The 22,500-nt window shown below is 45.6% G+C and overlaps 3 protein-coding genes across 4 annotated transcripts in view; 2 read left to right on the top strand and 1 right to left on the bottom strand.

Moving 5' to 3' along the window:
* The first annotated feature begins 9,497 nt into the window (after positions 1–9,497).
* LOC118384305 (zinc finger and BTB domain-containing protein 17-like) lies at positions 9,498–12,965 on the top strand. The gene is made up of 3 exons (XM_035770713.2): positions 9,498–9,794; positions 10,071–11,028; positions 12,459–12,965. Exons 1-3 carry the CDS (start codon positions 9,596–9,598, stop codon positions 12,661–12,663), a joined length of 1,362 nt encoding a protein of 453 aa, XP_035626606.1. The 5' UTR covers positions 9,498–9,595; the 3' UTR covers positions 12,664–12,965.
* Positions 12,966–13,132: 167 nt separating this feature from the next.
* Positions 13,133–16,792, top strand: LOC118384303 (zinc finger and SCAN domain-containing protein 2-like). The gene is made up of 2 exons (XM_035770710.2): positions 13,133–13,459; positions 13,789–16,792. Exons 1-2 carry the CDS (start codon positions 13,267–13,269, stop codon positions 14,976–14,978), a joined length of 1,383 nt encoding a protein of 460 aa, XP_035626603.1. The 5' UTR covers positions 13,133–13,266; the 3' UTR covers positions 14,979–16,792.
* Positions 16,793–17,185: 393 nt separating this feature from the next.
* doc2a (double C2-like domains, alpha) overlaps positions 17,186–22,500 on the bottom strand; it is a 51,839-nt gene continuing 46,524 nt past the window's right edge. For both annotated transcript variants that reach the window (XM_052518460.1, XM_052518459.1), the window contains exons 9-11: positions 22,241–22,322; positions 19,187–19,283; positions 17,186–19,016 (exon numbers count right to left, since the gene is read on the bottom strand). In XM_052518460.1, the coding sequence (XP_052374420.1) occupies positions 18,880–19,016; positions 19,187–19,283; positions 22,241–22,322 (316 nt within the window). In that variant the 3' untranslated portion in view covers positions 17,186–18,879. The remainder of the gene's footprint in view (positions 19,017–19,186; positions 19,284–22,240; positions 22,323–22,500) is intronic.

Below are 22,500 nucleotides of genomic sequence, written 5' to 3'. Positions count from 1 at the left end.
AAAAAATGAAGATAAATCACAGACAAACGCATACACAAATATGTTTTTTTCAGCAACAACAAAAATTACACGTGGGCTTCGGATTGAACAAAAAATAAAACTGCTCCCAAATGCCCTGTGTGATCACCCACCCATGTGGCTGGTAAGAAAAGACATTCTACCAGCCAATGGCAAAATGTACCAGCATTTGGCTGGTGGCTGGTTTTCCTTTCCCACCCTGGAAGCATTGGCTAGAGGGAGTTTCTACAATACGTATTGTACCAGTTATTTATTTTCAAATCAGTGATAGGGAAGTTAACAAGTGCACACTTTGGGAGGAAGGAGAGATCATCAGGACATTGCCCAAGTCTCCTGGAACCCCATTCACGCCAAAGTGTAGCATGACTGTTCGTACGAACCACATAAGCAAAAAAATATTTGCAGCTGAAAGTGAATGCTGACTTTTGACTTCTTTTATTTCCATTTCTCAATGGTTGTGCACAACTATGGATATTTAACCTGCTTGCACTATATTGTAGATGTATGTATATACTTATTTATATACCTGATTATGCCTTTGGTTTGATATGGACTGTTATTGAGCTCCTTAAATGCTATTATTTGTAATTATTCCATTATTATCATCACTAGTATCACTATTGCCGTGATTATGGTTCTATTTCACTGTTATCTCTGCTAGACTTGTTGTTCTCTTTATGACAATAGAACAACACGAAGGAAACAGTATTCTACAATGGCCTTCGCTGTTATTCAACCCCGGTTGGTTTCTGAGCGTCCTTGACAAGAGAAGGGCACGACAACAAAAAAGCATGTTTACAGTTAGTTACACAATTCATATGCAGATACCTTATGTGATCACAACGACGATGACCAACCAGTTCCTGAGATCATTCATACACACGCCGACATAAATGTCTTGAGGAACCTCCACCTTTTCTTAGTCATTTCCTAGTAATCTCTCAGGTCTTTCTTTCTCCCACCAATTCATGAATTCCTCAATTAAGAACATAATTATTCCCAACTAATTCATGTTCTCCTGATCCTTCTTATTTTCTATAGATTATCGTTATTTTATTATATGCTTTTATCCAAAGCGACACATTTTTACATATGGTTGGTCCTGGGAATCGAACCCACATTCCTGGCATTGCAAGCGCCACACTCTACCAACTGAGCCACGTCGGATCACTTTACAATTATCTATTTGATCCCCTTTCCTGTTTGTTGTAAACTACATCCTGTCCAATATAATCTATATCCTGTTTTGATATATCATCTCTTTGGAGGAGAGATCTTGGTTCACTCCCAAATGAAAACCTACTCCATATCTAGTCCCATGGGGCTCTGGTCAAAAGTAGTGCACTATAGAGGGAATATGGTGGCATTTGGGAGGTAGCCACAGACTGCAGCACCGGTGGTACCAGACCATCGGCCCACTTAGTTAATCAGTGTTGTTGTTCTTATTGTCGTTGATTACAGATCTATAATATAATCCTGAATCAGACATCTGTGCAGACTTGCCTGACTGTGCATGCCTTAATTGACTGCTTTATAAACATACAGTATGTACACTACTATGTTAATCCAATATATTGATAAAGCACTCTGTATTGATCTTGATCCTGTTTGATTATTAATGATTATTGATCAAGTTTGAAAGGAACCTTGTGAATAAACCCTAGTTGAGTACGAGCTCTGTTTTACACGGTACAATTGCTACACTCGGAACAAAAATGTCAACGCAAAACATGCCACAATTTCTTACGACTTTACAATTCATTGACAATCAGTCAATTTGAACAAGTTCACTCATTTAAACTAATTCAATCTATGCATTTCACATGACTGGGAATACAGATAAGCATCTGTTAGTCACAGATAGCTATAAAAAAAAAAAATTTAAATCAGCAATCAGTAAATCACCAATCAGTATCTGGTGTGACCACCATTTGCCTTCATGCAGCGCAACACATCTCCTTTGCATAAGAGTTGGATGGCGGCGGATGAATGGCGTGACAATGGGCCTCAGGATCTCGTCACGGAATCTCTGTGCATTCAAATTGACATTGATAAAACGCAGTAACTGTCTTCGTTGTCCATAGCTTATGCCTGCCCATACCATAACCCCACCGCCTCCATGGGACATTCTGTCAACAATATTGACAGCAGCAAACTGCTCGGCAACACGACGCCATACACGCTGTCTGCCATCTGCCCGGTACAGTTGAAACCGGGATTAATCAGCCAAGAGCACTCTTCTCTAGCGTGCCAGTGGCCATCGAAGGTGAGCATTTGCCCATTATAGTTGGTTACGACACCAAACTGCAGACAGGTCAAGACCCTGGTGAGGATGACGAGCAGGCAGATGAGCTTGCCTGAGATGGTTTTTGACAGTTTGTGCAGAAATTCTTCGGGTGTGCAAACCCACAGTTTCATCAGCTCTCTGGGTGGCTGGTCTCAGACGATCTCTGCAGGTGAAGAAACCAGGTGCGGAGGTCCTTGGCTGGCGTGGTCTGCGGTTGTGAGGCCGGTTGGACGTACTGCCAAATTGTCTAAAACAACGTTTGATGCGGCTTATGGTAGAGAAAGGAACATTAAATTATCTGGCAACAGCTCTGGTGGACATTCCTGCAGTCAGCATGCCAATTGCACTCACCCTCAACACTTGAGACATCTGTGTTGCGTGACAAATCTGCACATTTTAGATTGGCCTTTAATTGTCCCCAGCACAAGGTGCACCTGTGCAATGATCATGCTGTTTAATCAGCTTCTTGATGTGCCACACCTGTCAGGTGGATGGATTCTCTTGTCAAAGGCAAAATGCTCACTAACTGGTAAACAAATTTGCACAGCATTTGAGAGAAATAAGCTTTTTGTGCGTGTAGAACATTTCTGGGACCTTTTATTTCGTCTCGTGAAACATGGGAAACATGGGACCAATACTTTACATGTTGCGTTTATATATATGTTCAATAATACAGTCCTGCACTGCGTCAGACTCGCTCTCCTTCCATCATTTTCCCTACCTTAAGAATGTGCTTGAGATAGGGTATCCGAGAAACCCACTCTTGTCTTGTGTGTGTGAATTTCTGTTACGTGTTTCCAGGATGTGGCGGTTGTCACGGCAACAGTTGGCAGGGAGGGAGAGAGCAACCGGAGAAGCGGGGATGGAGCAGGGAGGGAGTGAGGTCTGACTTCTCAGTGTTAATAAAAATTCTATCTAATTTACATTTGAAATCCATATGAATTATTAAAAGCTTCTGCCTCTGTGGCTGGGAATTAAGGAGAGAGAAAACATGATAGGGGGAAAGAGTGGGGGCTGCAGAGAAGGAGGGATAGGCTGGATAGAGAAAGAGCAGTGTGAGGAGGAGAGAGAGAAAAAATGGAGGGAGAGAGGGGTAGAGGTGGGGAGCACGGTGGGTTGGGGAGGACGGCTACTGGAGATGGCAGTAAGAGAGAAAGAAAAGGGAGGGAGAGAGGGGTAGAGGTGGGGAGCACGGTGGGTTGGGGAGGACGGCTACTGGAGATGGCAGTAAGAGAGAAAGAAAAGGGAGGGAGAGAGGGGTAGAGGTGGGGAGCACGGTGGGTTGGGGAGGACGGCTACTGGAGATGGCAGTAAGAGAGAAAGAAAAGGGAGGGAGAGAGGGGTAGAGGTGGGGAGCACGGTGGGTTGGGGAGGACGGCTACTGGAGATGGCAGTAGAGAGAAAGAAAAGGGAGGGAGAGAGGGGTAGAGGGGGAGCACGGTGGGTTGGGGAGGACGGCTTCTGGAGATGGCAGTAAGAGAGAAAGAAAAGGGAGGGAGAGAGGGGTAGAGGTGGGGGAGCACGGTGGGTTGGGGAGGACGGCTACTGGAGATGGCAGTAAGAGAGAAAGAAAGAGAGAAAGAAAAGGGAGGGGAGAGATGGCAGTAAGAGAGAAAGAAAAGGAGGGAGAGAGGGGTAGAGGGGGAGCACGGTGGGTTGGGGAGGACGGCTACTGGAGATGGCAGTAGAGAGAAAGAAAAGGGAGGGAGAGAGGGGTAAACGGTGGGGGGAGCACGGTGGGTTGGGGAGGACGGCTACTGGAGATGGCAGTAAGAGAGAAAGAAAAGGAGGGAGAGGGGTAGAGAGAGAAAGAAAAGGGAGGGAGAGAGGGGTAGAGGGGGGAGCACGGTGGGTTGGGGAGGACGGCTACTGGAGATGGCAGTAAGAGAAAGAAAAGGGAGGGAAAGGGTAAGGGGGGAGCACGGTGGGTTGGGGAGAGAGATGGGTAGAGGGGGAGCACGGTGGGTTGGGGAGGACGGCTACTGGAGATGGCAGTAAGAGAGAAAGAAAAGGGAGGGAGAGACGGTGGGGGGTAAGAGAGAAAGAAAAGGGAGGGAGAGAGGGGTGGGGAAAGGGGGAGCACTGGGTTGGGGGAGCACGGTGGGTTGGGGAGGACGGCTACTGGAGATGGCAGTAAGAGAGAAAGAAAAGGGAGGGAGAGAGGGGTAGAGGGGGAGCACGGTGGGTTGGGGAGGACGGCTACTGGAGATGGCAGTAAGAGAGAAAGAAAAGGGAGGGAGAGAGGGGTAGAGGGGGAGCACGGTGGGTTGGGGAGGACGGCTACTGGAGATGGCAGTAAGAGAGAAAGAAAAGGTGATGGAGGTAAACTCAAATAAAAGGGGTAGCTACAAATCACGGGAAAAAACAAGGCATTATCAGACAGATAATGGGATGGATAAGACTTGTTCTGTTTGTAAGGCAGTGGAGGGGAGGCAGAGAGCAGAGTGGGAGTACAGATGGCGAGAGAGAGATAGAAAGAGGGAGATAAAAATATATTTTAAAAAAACAGGTAGAACGACACAAAAGCAGAAAAGGAAGGAACTAGAGAGTTAGACAGAGGTAAAGATAAAAGTAGACATGTCGAGCAAGGGAGAGAGAGAAGACAAATCTGGACTATCATAATGCAGTTGAACGCAGAGAGGAAAGGGGGGGAGGGAGGGGTCTGAAACCAAAGGTTTAAAAAAAAAAGAAGAGAGCTGTAAAAGAAGGAGAGAATACGAGAGGAAAACTAAACAAGAAATAGTGTACTGTATGTGCTGTGCCTTTGATGTTCTGAACCAAGAGCCATGAAACAAACACACACACACACGTCTTAGTAGAGTTCAAAGGAGGGTGTGTGTGTGCAGGGCACAGGATCCGAGCAGGAGTAAAAAGGGATTGGTGTGTCTACAGACTCAACTCTGTGAGAAGATAGATTCTGACTTGCCGGTTGTAGCAGATGGAGAGAAAGAACGCAGTGTGCTGCAGAGGGACAGGGGAAAGGAAGGGAGAGGAGATCTCCCGGGAGACACCATTTTGGGACTGTTACACCGGCTGGTACACTCCATATTCTCTAAGAGAATGTAACACAGACCATCCCTGTACAACCCGGGATTCCATCCCGCTTCCACAACACTCTGCTCCAGAACCTTCTAGCGTTCTAACTTCCCAATGTATATTGTCAAAATGTTAAAGGGTCCATATCCAAAATGATTCCAGGTAAATAACTATTTTAAAATTGTTCTGAAATGACTGATTCAAAGAGTCTTTCAGTTCAGGCTGATAATTCAGTGCGGAGCCTTTTAACCTCCTAGGAGAATCAGTATTCAACTCATTGCAGATAGTGGCCTTCCAGAAAGGCAGATATTTCATATTTTAAAAGTGTGTTTGATTTGTACAGCAGCTTGACCTTGGTTGGAGGGAGTCAATTCGATCCCATCCAATTCAAAACACTTCATTTATCCAACAGGGGCCAACAATGTTAACGGTTGTGTAGATCCGTAAAACCCACATAACATTAACGTACGACATGATCACAGCAACAACAACAGCACCAAAATGACACGGAAAAGGGGCGGACCTGCGGTGGCCAGACCCCTTTCAGCTCTGATGACCACCATATCTATAACCTTTCTATGTCGTGTCAACTCTCTTCATCACCCAGGACACTTTGCTGTGCAAAATAAATGCACTTCTGAGAGGGCGCCATTGATCCGGAAATCCACTATTCGCAATCTGACTCCTGGGTGTTGTATCGTTTTTTAATTTTTTACTACCTAGCATTTTCTTCCAACTTTTTCTACTGTTCGTGCTCTTTACATTAACATGCTTGTGCATTATTGCTTACAAGTGCAATGAAAAGACAATAAACATTTGACATCTTGCTTATTTCACAGTTTCCCTACTTGGGGGAGGGGAGGGGGGTTCTGTCAGAACAGGATGCAGTAATATCTTTTCTACCCTTAATATATTTTCCTGGTTCACCAATAAGGGAAGGAAACAGAGAGGAAGCGAGAGCGCGACTATATGGGAAGATCTCAATTGTCTACTCCTCACGTCCTCTCTCCTCCAGAGAGGGGAGTCGAGAGAGAGGGAGAGAGGGACCGAGAGAGAGGCGAGTCGAGAGAGAGGGAGAGAGGGACCGAGAGAGAGGCGAGTCGAGAGAGAGGGGAGTCGAGAGAGAGTGAGAGAGTTAAAGAGAGTAGAGGAGACATTTAGAGAAGATCACAGTTAACCTTCAGGGATTTCATTTGCTTCTCTGACTGAATTATCTAATCAATCAATCCGATTAAGGGACTGCCGCCTCTCCCACACAATCTGCATCTCCTCTCCTGCATGGAGGATGGCAGTCCAGTCCAGAGGGTCACGCACCTCTTCGTCTCCCGATAACGCCCTGACGTTGATACCACAGGAAGATTAGAGGCAGGCCTGGGATGCGTCCCAAATGGCACCCTATATAGTGCCGTTGGGCCCTGGTCAAAAGCAGTGAATATGGAATAGGGTACCATTTGGGATGCACACCCAGACGACCAAATCCCAGTCGTTAAGGGGTTAGGTGGAGGGCCTAGGCTGGCAGTGGCTCACTCTGTGCAGTTACCAGTGTTTGAATTCTCTTGGGTGTTTTTCTTCAAATGTAGCTACTGTTATTAACCTTTCTTAGACATTCAGGTGACACTAGACACTTTCTTTTGTACTTACCTGCATTTTCCCAGGAGAGCCACAGCCTGCAATGACCCAGTGAAGAGTTGCAGAGGAGTAGAGAGTTGATGTCGATATAGCTCCCTGCCACGTGGCAAAGATAAGGAGTTATATTTGAAGAAAGGAAATATTCTGTAAGTTTAAATGTCTTATATTTTTAGCAGCAGTGATCAAAACAAACAGATGCATTTCTTTCTTCCAGCATAAGCCTTTGGAACCCAGCACCCAAATCATTTTCTGGACGACAAAACGTTTGAGCTGAGCACGCCAATTTCTCTATCAAAGAGATCCCGTCTTTAATCCCCTTGACCTGTAATTCACCTGAGTTTCATTAAATATGCCTACTACTACGCCAGTGTGATGAGTAACCTTTCCTGAGACCTGAAGCTTTTACTTACAAGCTCTTAACCAACAATGCAGTTTTAAGACAATAAGTTAGGAAAATATTTACCAAAAAAATGAAACAAAAGTAACACAATAAAATAACAATAACAAGGCTTCATACAAGGGGTAGAGGTTAGTCGAGGTAATTTATACAAGTAGGTAGGGGTAAAGTGACAATGCATAGATAATAAACAGCGAGTTGCAGCAGTGTAAAAACAAGGGGGGTGGGTTGGGATTAATGCAAATAGTCCAGGTCGCCATTTGATTAAATTATTCAGCAGTCTTATGGCTTGGGGGTAGAAGTTGTTAAGGAATCTTTTGGACCTAGACTTGGGGCTTCGGTACCGCTTGCCGTGCGGTAGCAGAGAGAACAGTCTATGACTTGGGTGACTGAAGTCTTTGATTTTTTGGGGGGGGTCCTTCCTCTGACACCGCCTAGTATATAGGTCCTGGATGGCAGGAAGCTTGGCCCCAATGATGTACTGGGCCGTACACACTACCATCTGTATCGCCTTACGGCCGGATGCCGAGCAGTTGCCATACCAGGCGGTGATGCAACCGGTCAGGATGCTCTCGATGGTGCAGCTGTAGAACTTTTTGAGGATCTGGGGACCCATGCCAAATGTTTTCAGTCTCCTGAGGGGGAAAATAAGTTGTCGTGCCCCCTTTACGACTGTCTTGGTGTATTTGGACCATAATAGTTGGTTGGTGATGTGGACACCAAGGAACTACAGCCCGTCGATGTGAATGGGGGTGTGTTCGGCCCTCCTTTTCCTGTAGTCCACGATCATCTCCTTTGTCTTGCTCAAGTTGAGGGAGAGGTTGTTGTCCTGGGACCACACGGCCAGGTCCCAATTTGTAAGTCGCTCTGGATAAGAGCGTCTGCTAAATGACTTAAATGTAATGTAAATGTCTCTGACCTCCTCCCTATAGGCTGTCTCATCGTTGTGGGTGATCAGGCCTACCACTGTTGTGTTGTCAGTAAACTTAATGATGGTGTTGGAGTTGTGCTTGGCCACGAAGTCATGGGTGAACAGGGAGTACAAGAGGAGACTAAGCACGCACCCCTGAGGGGTCCCCTTGTTGAGGATCAGCGTGGCAGACGTGTTGTTGCATACCCTTACCACCTGGGGGAGGCACGTCAGGATGTCTAGTATCCATTTGCAGAGGGAGGTGTTTAGTCCCAGGGTCCTTAATATAGTGATGAATTTAATGGGCACTATGGGGTTGAACACTGAGCTGTAGTCAATGAACAGCATTCTCACATAGGTGTTCCTTTTGTCCAGGTGGGAAAGAGCAGTGTGGAGCGCGATTGAGATTGCGTCACCTTCGGATCGGTTGAGGCGGTATGCGAATCGGAGTGGGTCTAGGGTTTCCAGGATGATGGTGTTGATGTGAGTCATGACCAGCCTTTCAAAGCACTTCATGGCTACTGACGTGAGTGCTATGGGGCGGAAGTCATTTAAGCAGGTTACCTTCGCTTTCTTGGGCACAGGGACTATGGTGGTGTGCTTGAATCATGTAGGTATTACAGACTCGGTCAGGGAGAGGTAGAAGATGTCAGTGAAGTCTCTTGGCAGTTGATCCTCGCATGCTCTGAGTACACGTCCTGCTAATCCGTCTGGCCCCGCGGCCTTGTGAATGTTGACCTGTATAAAGGTCTTGCTCAGCTCTAGCCTTCAGCTCAGTGCGATTGTTGCCTGTAATTGGGATATGTACGTACAGTCACTGTTGGGACGATGTCATTTATGCACTTATTGATAAAGCCGGTGACTGAGGTGGTACACTCCTCCCTCAATGCCATTGGATGAATCCCAGAACACATTCCAGTCTGTGCTGGCAAAACAGTCCTTGTAGCGTATCTGCTGGCTTCACGAGGTCTGTCTGTTTAGTCTTATTTGTGTTTGGGCTTCTGTTCATCGACCTACCTTTTTGATTAAGGGCTGAATGATAAGTTAGTTGAGTAGTTGAATCAGATGTTGTTGGGATGGACCAGGATTGAGGGTTCATGTTATAAAACTACTGATTCAGAGGAAATTATAAATGGTTGCACTTCCCCCTTGTGGCTCAACATAAACAAGACAGACATTTCACTTCCCAAACAGCAGGTGGCGATAAAACAACATACACACTTCCTAGTCACCCAACTACCAACAAACGAAGAATAAAATCACAACATCAGCTGAGAGAGAGACGAGACATTACTCTGCACTATTTTACGTCTTTAAAATGACCAAATTGCAGCTGTTGAATGCTTACCTGACAGAACGTTTAACGGTAGTGGTGCGGGAGATTCTGGACGTGGTCGGGGACACAGTGGCCGAGTACCGAGAAGAGACGGCGAGGACGAAGAGAGAGAACGAAAGCGCGAAGAGACAAAATGAAAGCCTGCGGCGACAGCTCCGGGACATCCTACTCTTGGCGGAGAGTGAGAACATTTAGTTGGATAATGCTCATTTAATGGTCATGCAAAAATGAATTGGCAACCTGTCAACTAGTTAGTTACTTTGGGTGACGTCTGTCTGTTGACAATTGACAGTAACGTTACGTTGGCTCGCGAGAAGTGCCCGAATTCCGAATATCGATCGCAGCAAAAATGAACAACTAATAGTAGTGCATGATTCATTACAATGTCATAAATATCTACTAAATGTCATACTTATTTAATGACAGCACTTTGTATTTGCACCCTCTTTCTATGCAGGATCCACTAGCCTTTCTCTCTCTGGGCAGCAGCAGCTCTGTGAGCAAGAGTGGAACATGACCCAGAGCCCCAGTCAGGAACATGACCCAGAGTCCCTGCAGCAGAGCCAGGTCAACAGACGGGGGCTACAGACACAGAGCCAGGTCAACAGACGAGGGCTACAGAGCCAGGTAGTATTGGGTAAGGATGGGGGTCTGACAGCACCAAACCAGGGACACACTGAAACAGTCAGAGTAGAGGAGAAGCCCAGTCCAGGGGAGGCAATCCCAAAGACTGAACCCAACTCAGACCCAGAACCTAAGGGTATTGGAAACGCCTCGTCCTTGTCCCCATCTCTGTTCTCCTCCAATGCCCACTGTGCCACAACAACTGGAGCAGCCAAGGCTGAAATGCCAGTCCTTAGGACAGAGGGAAAGACGTCCGCTCCCATCGACCCAATCCAGGGACGGATCAAAATGGAACCCAAGGAATGCGACGTCACAGTGAACCTCACCAACCATGAACCTCAATCCAGTTCAGACGACACAGGTCGTCCTATAACACGACTACCCCACAACCTTGAACTCTCAGGCGACGCTGGCTTCAAAGACCTTCCGGATATGGACATCTCAGAGCTCCATAACACACCCGTACATGACCAGCACACATATGAAACAGAGCCTGGGCCCAAGGACAGGGCGTTGCCATACGACGAGAGTAACAACTTCACCCCCACCGACCACCAGGAGGGACGCCCACACCGTTGCACCCGCTGTCGGGAGAGTTTCAGCCAGGCGGCCAGCCTCCACCTCCACCTCCAGTACAAGAAGCCCTACGCCTGTGACTGGTGCTGCAAGTCCTTCGCCCAGTCGGCTGACCTGCGGCGCCACCACCGCATCCACACGGGGGAGAGGCCCCACCGCTGCTCCTGGTGCTCCAAGAGCTTTACCCAGAGAGGCAACCTGAGACGACACCTGAGGTCGGCATACATTAACATGTTGTGTTATTATACAGTGACACATTGAGTTGTTTTGTCTCTGTACTGCAGCACTTTGGATTTGAAATGAGACTATGACTATGAGGTTAAACTGTCAGCTTGAATCGGGTGAACCGTTTAGAGAGGACAGCACTTTTTTTGTACATAAGTCCCCATTTTAGGGGACCAAAAGTATCGGGACAAATTGACTTATGTGTATTAAAGTAGTCAAAAGCTTAGTATTTAGTCCCATATTTCTAGCAGGCAATGATTACATCAAGTTTGTGACTCTACAAATGTGTTGGATGCATTTGCTGTTTTGTTTTCATTTTTGTTTCAGACGATTTTGTGCCCAATAGAAATGAATGGTAAATAATGTAATGGTGTCATTTTGGAGTTAATAAATGTTTTGGTCAATAAGAATATAATATGTTTCTAAACAGCCGTCAATCTTTACATAAAAGCTAAGTACTGACAATGTGGCTGGGTCATGGGCCTGGGCATTGGGCAAGTGTGGTAGTATGGGCTATATAGGTTGGAGCCCTGTGACAACTTGTCCTTCATTGAATGTTGATCAGGGCTCCAGGCATAAGCACCATAAGCACCGCAGTCTCAACTTACTATTGAGAGTTAAAATAGTCGAACACACAAGGTGCAAGTTTGAAATGTGGACGTGCGTCAGCAATTCTTCTCTTGTTATGTCATCACTGACTCAATTACCCATGTCGGCTAGCTGTTTTTAAATGAGTCTAGCAAGTGATCTAAACATGTAGTAATCATGGCCGACTACCGACCACGTGCCCGGAGGTCCTGACCTCCAGGTGGCCCCCATTGATTTTGTCAGTCACTCTCACTCAGGTATTATTAACAAGTCACGGGCAAAATGTGTAGAATGGCAGGAAATGCACTTTAAAACTGAAAACCGTTATCTCCATCACATGGCAAAAAGGGTAGAGTTGAAGGAAATTAGCTGTGAAACTATAAACAGTTTTCTCTTTGCCCCGTGGCAAAAGGAGTAGAAGTAATGTGAATGTTACCATGACCACGGATAGTCCTGAATGATGATGACTATATTTATGCATCTGTAACTTTCTCACTCATCATTATTCATTAATAATTCAGGACTATCCGTAGTCGGTAACATCTACATTAATGTAGAAGTGTTTAGAAACGTATTCGATTCTTATTTATAATAAAAGTGACTCCAACACATTACGTTACCATTCATTTCTATTGGGCACAAAAATCATCTGAAACACAACCAAAATCAACAGCAAATCCATCCAACAAGTTTGTGAAGTCACACCTTTGCCGTTATGCCCAAAAATCCAAACCTCTTGACGAGGTTGCTAGGTGTTGGGTTAAAGTCTCTTCACTCCATTTATATACTATTATTTTTATATATATTTTTAAAACGTATTTCTATATTATAGGATCCACACCGGTGAGAGACCCTACAGCTGCCCCTACTGCCACAGGACCTTCAGCGACGGAGACACCATGAAGAAGCACAAACGGACTCACTCTGGGGAGAAACCCTATCGCTGTGTCCAGTGTCCCAAGAGTTTCACTGTGGCCAGCGGCCTGCGGGTACACCTGAACACACACCTGACAGATGCAGCGCAGCTCATCACATGAGGGGGTCAATGCGCGAACTAATCAGCTACTACTGAATCGGCTGCACCATTTCAAACACAGGACGACATGAAGGGATTGTGAAAAGTTGAAGTGTTTTAGCAATAGGAATATTTCCTAAATTTATTTATTGGGATTAATAAAAACGGTGCAGTAGAAAACGAATGGATAATGTCATTGTGGCTGATGTTTCCAGCTTGATTGAAGAGTGTGTGTTTGTGAAAATTAATTAAATCAGTCCATCATTTAATTATTAAAATCACATTTCTGATTCTGTATTTCTTTTGTATTAAAGTTGAACCATCTTTCAGGTTGTTTATTTCCAAAAGGAAGATGCCAGATGCTTGACTCACGTTACCGTCACTCAATATATTTATTAATATACACAGTAATAAGGGTGCAAACCTAACATATTTAAGTGGAAAATCCCTTTAATAAAACTCTTGCCTCCCCCTTTTCACGAATTACGGTAGCGTCGGTAGAGTCAAATAACCCGGAAGTGAATGCTTCCGCGGATATGTTTACAAAACAGTCTAGCTTGGGTCGTTATTAGTAGGCTTTCAGTGAATTTTAACAAATATTCTGGGCAGGCAACATTTCTAGAAAATGACTAAACTACAGCTTTTGAATGCTTACCTCACCGAGCGGTTAATGGTGGCTGTAGATGAGATACTGGAGGTGGTCGGGGGGACAGTGTCAGAATTCGAGGAGGAGACTGCCCGTACGAAGAGAGAGAATGAAGTCCTAAAACGAAGGTTACGAGAAGTTGGACTCGACACGGGAACGGAATGTTCAGCAGGTGACGATGCCAATGGCTCTTCGTCTATTGTCTGCACTCATCTGAGGACAAGTGAAAGCCAGATGACCTCTGTTGCCTAATACTGTTTTCATCTGTCAATTATTTCACTGAGTGTAGATAAAGGGGAAGAGGATGCAGGTTTTTCTAGAATATTATGATATGGGGCATTTGGACAGTCTAAAGCCCAGTAGATCACCACATTACCCAAACAAGCTCATCCTACAAAATGCCTGTAAACTCATGTTTGGATCGTTGCTTCTGTAGTTGTGTGAATGGAATCAAGCTGATTTCTCTCTCTTTTCTGTCTGTTTGTTGGTCTGTCCATCCAGTCTCGACCAGGCCTGTTTCTCTCTCTATGTCTGGGCAGCACCAGTGGAGTTCCGACCAGGGTCCAGACCTTGAGTCTACACAGACCCAGAACCACATGGTAATGAACCAGGATAAGATGCCTGCCACACATAGCCAGCTACCCACAGAGTGCACCGAGTGGAAGAGTCTGTGTAACTCTCCACATACCCTGTCCTCACAACAGACCGATACATCGGCTACCACACCAGTAGTAGCTCCATTGACTTCAGCGTCCGTGAAAAGGGACTTGGACGAAGAAGACGACCAGCATCTCCTTCCCTCTGCATATCCCTTCAGCAGCACATCATGCCCCGTGGACAGAGTGGTTTTACACTATAACTCTGAGGGCATCAAAACAGAGCCTAGTGATACTATCCCTACTGACTTGGAGTCAGTATCTGCTCAGATGGGGTGTAGTGAACTAAACCCCAGTTCGGACCCTGGACCAGCCACTGTTGAAACCAGGTACACTGTTTCAGACCTGAGCGCTGACCTGGAATCAGTGGTTGCAGACAGCAGCAGGTACGGTGCCTCTGCCTCGGGCGTCGCAACTGACCTGGTATCAGCTAGTGCGGCCATGATCCCAGATGGCTTTTTCCGTCAGATTGGCAGCGATGGTTGTGTAACAACAGGGCCAGAACTAGACTTCGGGGACACCACCAGTGCCGTAGGTCCCTTGACCTCCCTGTTCTATCCGGGTCAAACCAGACGTCAACCACAAACGAATAGGTCAACAAATAGGGGTCATCAGCAAATAAACAGGTCCACAAACAACAGGGGTCAACAACAAACAAACAACAGGGGGGATCAGAAGTCCCACCCGTGCCCTCAGTGTGGTAAGATATTCAGCCACGTGTCACGCCTCAAGATCCACCTCCGCATTCACACAGGGGAGAAGCCGTACGTTTGTGCACTGTGTGGCAAGCGATTCAACAACGATGGCACGCTGAGGAACCACCGGCGCGTTCACACGGAGCTGCGGCTGTACGGCTGCCCTGTCTGCGGCATGAGCTTCAAGGACGCCTACACGTGTAGGAAGCACCAGCGCGTGCACAATGGAATGCGGCCTGCCGGAGGCGGGGCCCACACCTGCAGCCTGTGTGGCAAGGCTTTCAGTGAGGCGGCTAAGCTGACCAAACACATCAGGACTCATGTGTCGGACATTGGGTGAGGGCAGTACAACCAATAAATACTTTTTTTTATAGCGTACATAAAGGCTTTATAAGCGCTATATAAATGCCTCACAAATGGTGTATAAAGGGTGACATAACAATTCCCACTGTAGATTTTATTGCCAAATGTAAGTTAATAAACCATTTATAGATTATGACATATAATTATGATTTGTAAAAGCATTTAAGTAGCGCTATATAAAGCCTTTAGATGTTTTTCTTTGCCACGGAGCTCCCGAGTGGCGCATCCTGCTAAGGCACTTCACCCGACGTGCGGAGGGGCGTCACTACAGCGTGACGTGACCGGGAGTTCCAAGGGCAGTGGACAATTGGTCTAGCACTGTCCCGGTTAGGGGAGGGTAGGGTTGGCAGGGGGTTCCTCGTCAATTGGTCTAGCACTGTCCCGGTTAGGGGAGGGTAGGGTTGGCAGGGGGTTCCTCGTCAATTGGTCTAGCACTGTCCCGGTTAGGGGAGGGTAGGGTTGGCAGGGGGTTCCTCGTCAATTGGTCTAGCACTGTCCCGGTTAGGGGAGGGTAGGGTTGGCAGGGGGTTCCTCGTCTTAACTTGCTCTAGCGTCTTCGCGTGGCGGACTGGGCGCCTGCAAGCTGACTAGGGTCGTCAATTGAACGGTGTCCCCCCTCCAACACATTGGTCCGACTGACTTCCGGGTGTTTATAAGAAGCAGCGTGTTTGTCCGATCCTCACCTCTCCTTAGCCCGTTGGGGAGTCGCCGTAATGGAACACAATTGGATACCACAAAATGCTTTCATTTCTAAACGGTAAGACGGACACGTGGGAAAATCTCTGATCCAAAATGCTGGAGTTTAAGAGACTCATTTCATTTTACCTTCAACTGTCCAAATACATATGGAGGGGTGCGTGTGACCGTGGCTGCACCGGCTTCAACGGGACACGTCTTTGTGTACTCTGTCTGTGGCAGACGGTGTGCATGCCGCTTCTGATAATGCAGTCACCAGCGATCCCACAAGGAGTAGTTGAAGTCATCATCAGATGTGATGAACTACCTTAAGCAAGCAGCAAGTGTGTGTGTAGACTTTTTTTTATTTTTTATTACTGTGCGTGTGTGTTTTAACTTACTGTATGTGTGTTTGTGCACCAGTCTGTCCAAAGTGCAGCGGGGCCTTGTCTGCCAGTCTGTTACAGGGAGGTTATTTACTTTTGCTGTGTTGTAGTATTGATCCACTTCCTGCTTGTGACTCGGGGGGGGGTGGAGCCTACTGTCCTTGGAAACTGCAGATGATGAACCGTAGGTTGAAGACACTGGTGTCGAACACAATTCCTTAAGAGCCACAGTCAGTGTCTGCTTGTTTTTGGATCTTAAAATATATATATATATGTTTTTAGGATCTAGACCTGCAAGAAAAACCGGGGTCATGTTTGACTTGGCATAAAACGGAAATTAAGTGAAACTATTTGAACTTGTCCAATAACAAACACTGATTAATTATGTAAAAAGCAGGAACCCGAAACCCACTGACACTGCAGTGCAGAATCTAAGGACTGGAGTTGTACTTGTGTGGTTTAGGAGTCCAAAACCACATTCCCTACCCCATGACACTTCATAAGGTGACTATCCAGGAAAATTAAAGGAAAATGAGCACCCCTTGTCTGCACTGAACTGAGGATTTTATTTAGAGAGACACAAACCGGCTTCATTAGAGTCTCATCATGGTCTCTCATAGCAAGTGCTCAGACTTTGACTTAATGTGACACTGATAGTTCAGAGACTAATGTACAATAAATGGGTTTATTTTTTAAATGTGTGCTGTTTTATTCATGTTTCCAGTTGCCTTTCATTTAAAAGTTTGTCACATAAAAAAAACAGCAGTGTCTTATTGATTCTTGCTTGACACTTGTTCTGGGAAGTTGAAAAGTTAGTGCTACCTGGGATCCTTGGGACGTCCCCAACCCATAACCCTAACTTTAACCCTTAACTAATCGTATCCATTGTAAATTTAAACTTCAATGAGGTAATGTCAGAGTTGGTACATCCCAAGAATGGCGGATAGCAAGGACCGTTTAACATGGTCAGGGCGTCAGCTGAATTACTAACACTTGAAAATGTGTAATGTATTCATTGAACCACCAGGGGGTAAACGTGAGCTATTTTACTGTTCAGTAGCACTGAGTGACTACTGCATTTCCCTCAGGCAAGCCATCTCACAAAATAGAAACCAAGTCAGACTTATACAGTAGTGCATTCCAAATGTATTTTCATATTGTACACAAAACACCTGATATAAATGTAAGAACAACAATTGTTAAAAGCACAACAAGATAATTGTATACAGCCATTGAAACGTCAGTAAAAACCCACATTCACACATTCAGTCGTGCATTAAGAGACAAATATAAGAAACATGACAGAAAACAAAAATAGCAATACAGGGAAATCACCTCAATAATAAACCAAGTAATAATAATAATAATACTTTTATGATCAAATACTTTTGGGGGGGGGGGACTGGGGATAGTTATATTAGGGAGGGGACAACTTGTTTTTGTCAATACTGTATTGCATCATGCAACAACATGGAAGAACTTCTGTAGTCATAACATTATCAGTGTATGTCATGTTATGGATGCAAGTGAATGTGTTCGTTCCAAATGGCCCCCTATTCCCTATGTAGTGGACTACTTTTGACCGAGGCCCATATAGGGTTATGTGGGGAATAGGGCTCCATTTGGATTCAAATGTCAACAACACAAACAGGATATCTGTTAGATATTTGTGTGCCGGTATTTGTGTAGCATAGGCATATTATTACCAACATAGACATCAATTTGTTATTCAAAAATAACCATGAAAGATATGGAAATCAATCAAATCAGCTGAACAAGAGAAGTAAAAGAGCCCGTAGACTAAAGCGTGCAGATGAAATCCGATAACATTGGAGGTATGATGTTGAGTTGTGTATGTCAACATTAGTGACAAGAGGCCATAAGGCAACCAGAACCGCATTCCCCATCCCACTCTCAAACATCTCCATCTAACCCAGCGTTTTTCCCAAACTCGGTCCTCTGGACCCCAAGGGGTGCACATTTTGGTTTTTGCCCGAGCACTACTCAGCTGATTCAAATAATCCAAGAAACTCTCATCTAACTTGAAGGGATCATCATCACCACCACTCGTTTATTCCATAGCATGAAGGAGTTGTGCTTAGTAACATCCAGGCCTTGTTAGTGTAAATGACTTATAGTCAGCATGCATTTTCTCCATGGTGTGTTATGGTGTGTTGGTTTGAATCACCCTTATAGACATCGAAACATACAGGTAGTGCGTCCCATCCTGTGGCAAGTCGTCCCCATTTATACCTGGTGTTAACATGTGTCCTTTGTCCTAATCCTGTCAACATTTGGATTGTGCCCACATTTTTAGGCAGGTGTAGACGATTAAAAGACGCATTGCTATCTGATTGTGATCAGATCTTCTAAGTGTAAACAGACAAGATCAGGAAAATATCAGGAAGAGGTATTGCATGTTTGAACCAGGTATAAACAGGGCTCTAGAGAGAGCCTAGATATGGTTCATGTTCACTTGAGTTCCAAATCAACCCATACCCCCTACCACCTAGGCACTACAGTAGATCTGAAAGGTTTAAATTGGATCCAGATCAATACGGTCGTGGCTTCCCCCTTTGCGTTCTGATAAGCTAGGTGGAATTTACTCCGTATTTTTGATCTATCCAATCCTCTCAGATCTCGAGGAATTTCTAGGTGGTAGGCGGCTAGAGGGATGATTTGAATCTGTATCCCGATTCTCCACACCTGCCTTGAGGGGGTTTCCACCGTTGACATATCAAAGACTGGAAGTGTGCAACAAAGGGAGAAGGGTGAAGAATTGTGACTGAGCCTTGTGTCTTTAGTAGAGGTGTGGCCTTACTCATGACTTACGGATCTTGGGAGCTCATTGGTCAGTACGTGCCAGCGCTCCACCCTCTGACCCTTGTTCTTAAGGCAGTCCATCCAATGACGGAGGGGGTCTCCCTGTGAGTGACAGCTCAGGCACACTCCACCTGTAAACATGATAAACAGTGTCACCACGGGAACCTTTCAGGAGTTCAATGTCCCAATGCCCAATGCTTCTCATAGGGATGTGCCCTCTGGGCATAGGGCTGTGTCTCTCTCGCCATCTCCCTCGCTCTGTGTGTGTGCGTGCGTATGTGTGCAAAGTGAAGAGTCTCACCTATGAAGTCATTGGAGCGCCCCAAGTCGTAGTCCCAGACAGTGACCTCCAGTGTCTTATTGGACAGCTCTGGCATGGAGATCTCATAAAAGAACTCCTGTAGGGTGCAAGGGAACGACAGGAGAGCCCATTCAGTAGGAGGAGGTTGCTACTGGACACTGATCTATGGTCAGCTTTAGTGTTTCCACCTTAATTACTAAAGTTAGGATTTGTGAAGGGCAAACGGATCCCAATGCCCACACTGTAGAATGAGAGGGGGAGAGACGGAGGAGAGAGGAAGGGGGGGGGGGGACATATAGAGATGAGAGGGCCAAGCAAAGGACATTACTGATATGTGTTCAGACGATTGCAAATTATGATCCATTGTTATAATTTGGGATGCATCGATATGACATCCAATATTTCCCTTGTCAAAAAATAAACAGATACCGATAACCGATATTGAATTTTTTTTGCGGCCTTTTAAGCATTCTAGAACAGTTAAATAGTTGAAACACACACACTGACCATAAAGTTATTTTGGTGGCATTTACGTATGTCCCCATGACCAGCGAAACATAATCAAAACCCTATTTCTTTCACTTACTTGCTGTGCTGTTTCGTTGTTCATTTGTTTCATTCTCAAACAGGATTTCATCATCCATGTCAAGCAGTGAAGTTTCAGCCCTGTCTGTCCGTGGCCTCTCTTCCTCGGTGGGCACTGTCACTGTGTCCGTTTCCGTCTTGTCCAGCTGTGTCTGTAACATTTCACGTTAAACCCTGTTTCTTGTCTGCATCGAAGTAGCGGTTCCTTGTACCTCGCACCGAGCATGGTGACGACACAGTGAAGAGTCTTAGAGAGAATGCCACCGAGTCGCTTTGTTCACAGTCTCTAGTAGAGTGCTTTTCCAAGTTAACCACACGGTCTGTGTCGGCAGTTTTGTTGAGCAGGCGTTTCAATGCCATGACAGAGGGTATCACGTCTGCTGCAGACGCAGTTGATGAGCTTATTTCTTGAGTCAGCTGTTGGAATGGCGCTGGGAGCCTGTTCATGTTTCCAAGTTTCAAACATGTTCTCAAATCCCATTGAAGTGGCAGCAGCGGTATGAGAACCAGCACATTCTTGAGCAATACGGCTTAACTCAATACGAAATCCTGGTCGACCCACTGGGCTGTCAGACTCAGCATGCTCATGGGGCTGACATCGCTGGTCCAAATGTCAGTCGTGAGGCTAATAGCAGTGACGCCATAGCAAGTAGCTCATGGATGTGCGTTTCAACAATACTGTGTAACTCCGGTAGGGCAACATCTGGAAAATAGCACCTCCTTGGTAGTGTGTACCGGGGCTCGAGGTGCTCGACCAGTCGGCGAAAGCCAACATCATCCACGACAGAGAATGGTTGATTGTCAAGGGCAATGAATTCCATTATCTTGGCGTTAATGGATTTCGCCTTTGAGTTGTCTCGCTGAAATGTTCTTACTCTTTCAAATGACTGCTCTACTTGTTGACTGCTCGATCCACACAGCAGACATTGTGTTCTTGGTTAGGAATGCTGTGTTGCACGTGTAGTGCTATATTTTTTTGTGGCGTCATTACGTCATCTACCTACGTTATATAGGTATGCACGTCATCTACCTACGTTATATAGGTATGCACGTCATCTACCTACGTTATATAGGTATGCACGTCATCTACCTACGTTATATAGGTATGCACGTCATCTACCTACGTTATATAGGTATGCACGTCATCTACCTACGTTATATAGGTATGCACGTCATCTACCTACGTTATATAGGTATGCACGTCAGCATTGACATCGGTTTGCACGTCAGTGTTAAACTAGACATCGGGCCGATGCCGATGTTGGCATTTTTAGCTAATATCGGCCGATTCCGATATGCTTACCGATATATCGTGCATCCCTAGTTATAATTCAATTCTGAGGAAATGGGATGTGGTACTGATAGAGAGAGAATGAGGAGGAAGGAGAGATTTTCCTAAGAAAAGGGAGAGGGTAGAAGAGGTGATGAATACTGTATACTAGAAGAGAGAGCGAGAGAGAGACAGAGAGACAGAGAGAGAGGATGACAGATGAGGAGAGTGTGGGATATTGGACTGGACATCTCATTAGCATTGACATTAACATTGACCCCCTCCAGAGAGAGGACTGGTAGAGCATACGCTACAACACACTACAGTGCCTTGCGAAAGTATTCGGCCCCGTTGAACTTTGCGACCTTTTGACACATTTCAGGCTTCAAACATAAAGATATAAAACTGTATTTTTTTGTGAAGAATCAACTTGCGTGCGTTTGTTGATTGTTGTCCTATGGACAGAGTCTCCCACCTCAGCTGTAGATCTCTGCAGTTCATCCAGAGTGATCATGGGCCTCTTGGCTGCATCTCTGATCAGTCTTCTCCTTGTATGAGCTGAAAGTTTAGAGGGACGGCCAGGTCTTGGTAGATTTGCAGTGGTCTGATACTCCTTCCATTTCAATATTATCGCTTGCACAGTGCTCCTTGGGATGTTTAAAGCTTGGGAAATCTTTTTGTATCCAAATCCGGCTTTAAACTTCTTCACAACAGTATCTCGGACCTGCCTGGTGTGTTCCTTGTTCTTCATGATGCTCTCTGCGCTTTTAACGGACCTCTGAGACTATCACAGTGCAGGTGCATTTATACGGAGACTTGATTTACACACAGGTGGATTGTGTTTATCATCATTAGTCATTTAGGTCAACATCGGATCATTCAGAGATCCTCACTGAACTTCTGGAGAGAGTTTGCTGCACTGAAAGTAAAGGGGCTGAATAATTTTGCACGCCCAATTTTTCAGTTTATGATTTGTTAAAAAATGTTTGAAATATCCAATAAATGTCGTTCCACTTCATGATTGTGTCCCACTTGTTGTTGATTCTTCACAAAAAAATACAGTTTTATATCTTTATGTTTGAAGCCTGAAATGTGGCAAAAGGTCGCAAAGTTCAAGGGGGCCGAATACTTTCGCAAGGCACTGTACATGCCTAGCATATGAGGTGCCAGTCTCCCCTGGAGACCCAGCAGGGATATACCTCATTGAATTCAGGGTTAAGGGTCTTTTTAATCACAGCCGTTTTGTGTTTGGATTTCTTCTGTGTGTCGGGCTTCAGATATCTGAAAGGGTGAGAGATAGAGGAGGAGGAGAGAGAGGGGTGGGTGAGAGAGGGGAGAGACAGAGGGTTAGGGGAGTGAGAAAGGGAAAATAGAGGGTGTCACAGGGGTGTCATAGATTGACGCACAAACAATCCCTCAAATGCATGCACACAGGTATGTCTCTCAGGCCTTTTGTGGT

The sequence above is a fragment of the Oncorhynchus keta genome, chromosome 5 (assembly GCF_023373465.1).
Source record: "Oncorhynchus keta strain PuntledgeMale-10-30-2019 chromosome 5, Oket_V2, whole genome shotgun sequence".
Taxonomy (NCBI): domain Eukaryota; kingdom Metazoa; phylum Chordata; class Actinopteri; order Salmoniformes; family Salmonidae; genus Oncorhynchus; species Oncorhynchus keta.
The sequence above is the reverse complement of the archived record's forward strand: the minus strand, read 5'-3'. Positions and strand labels throughout refer to the sequence as shown.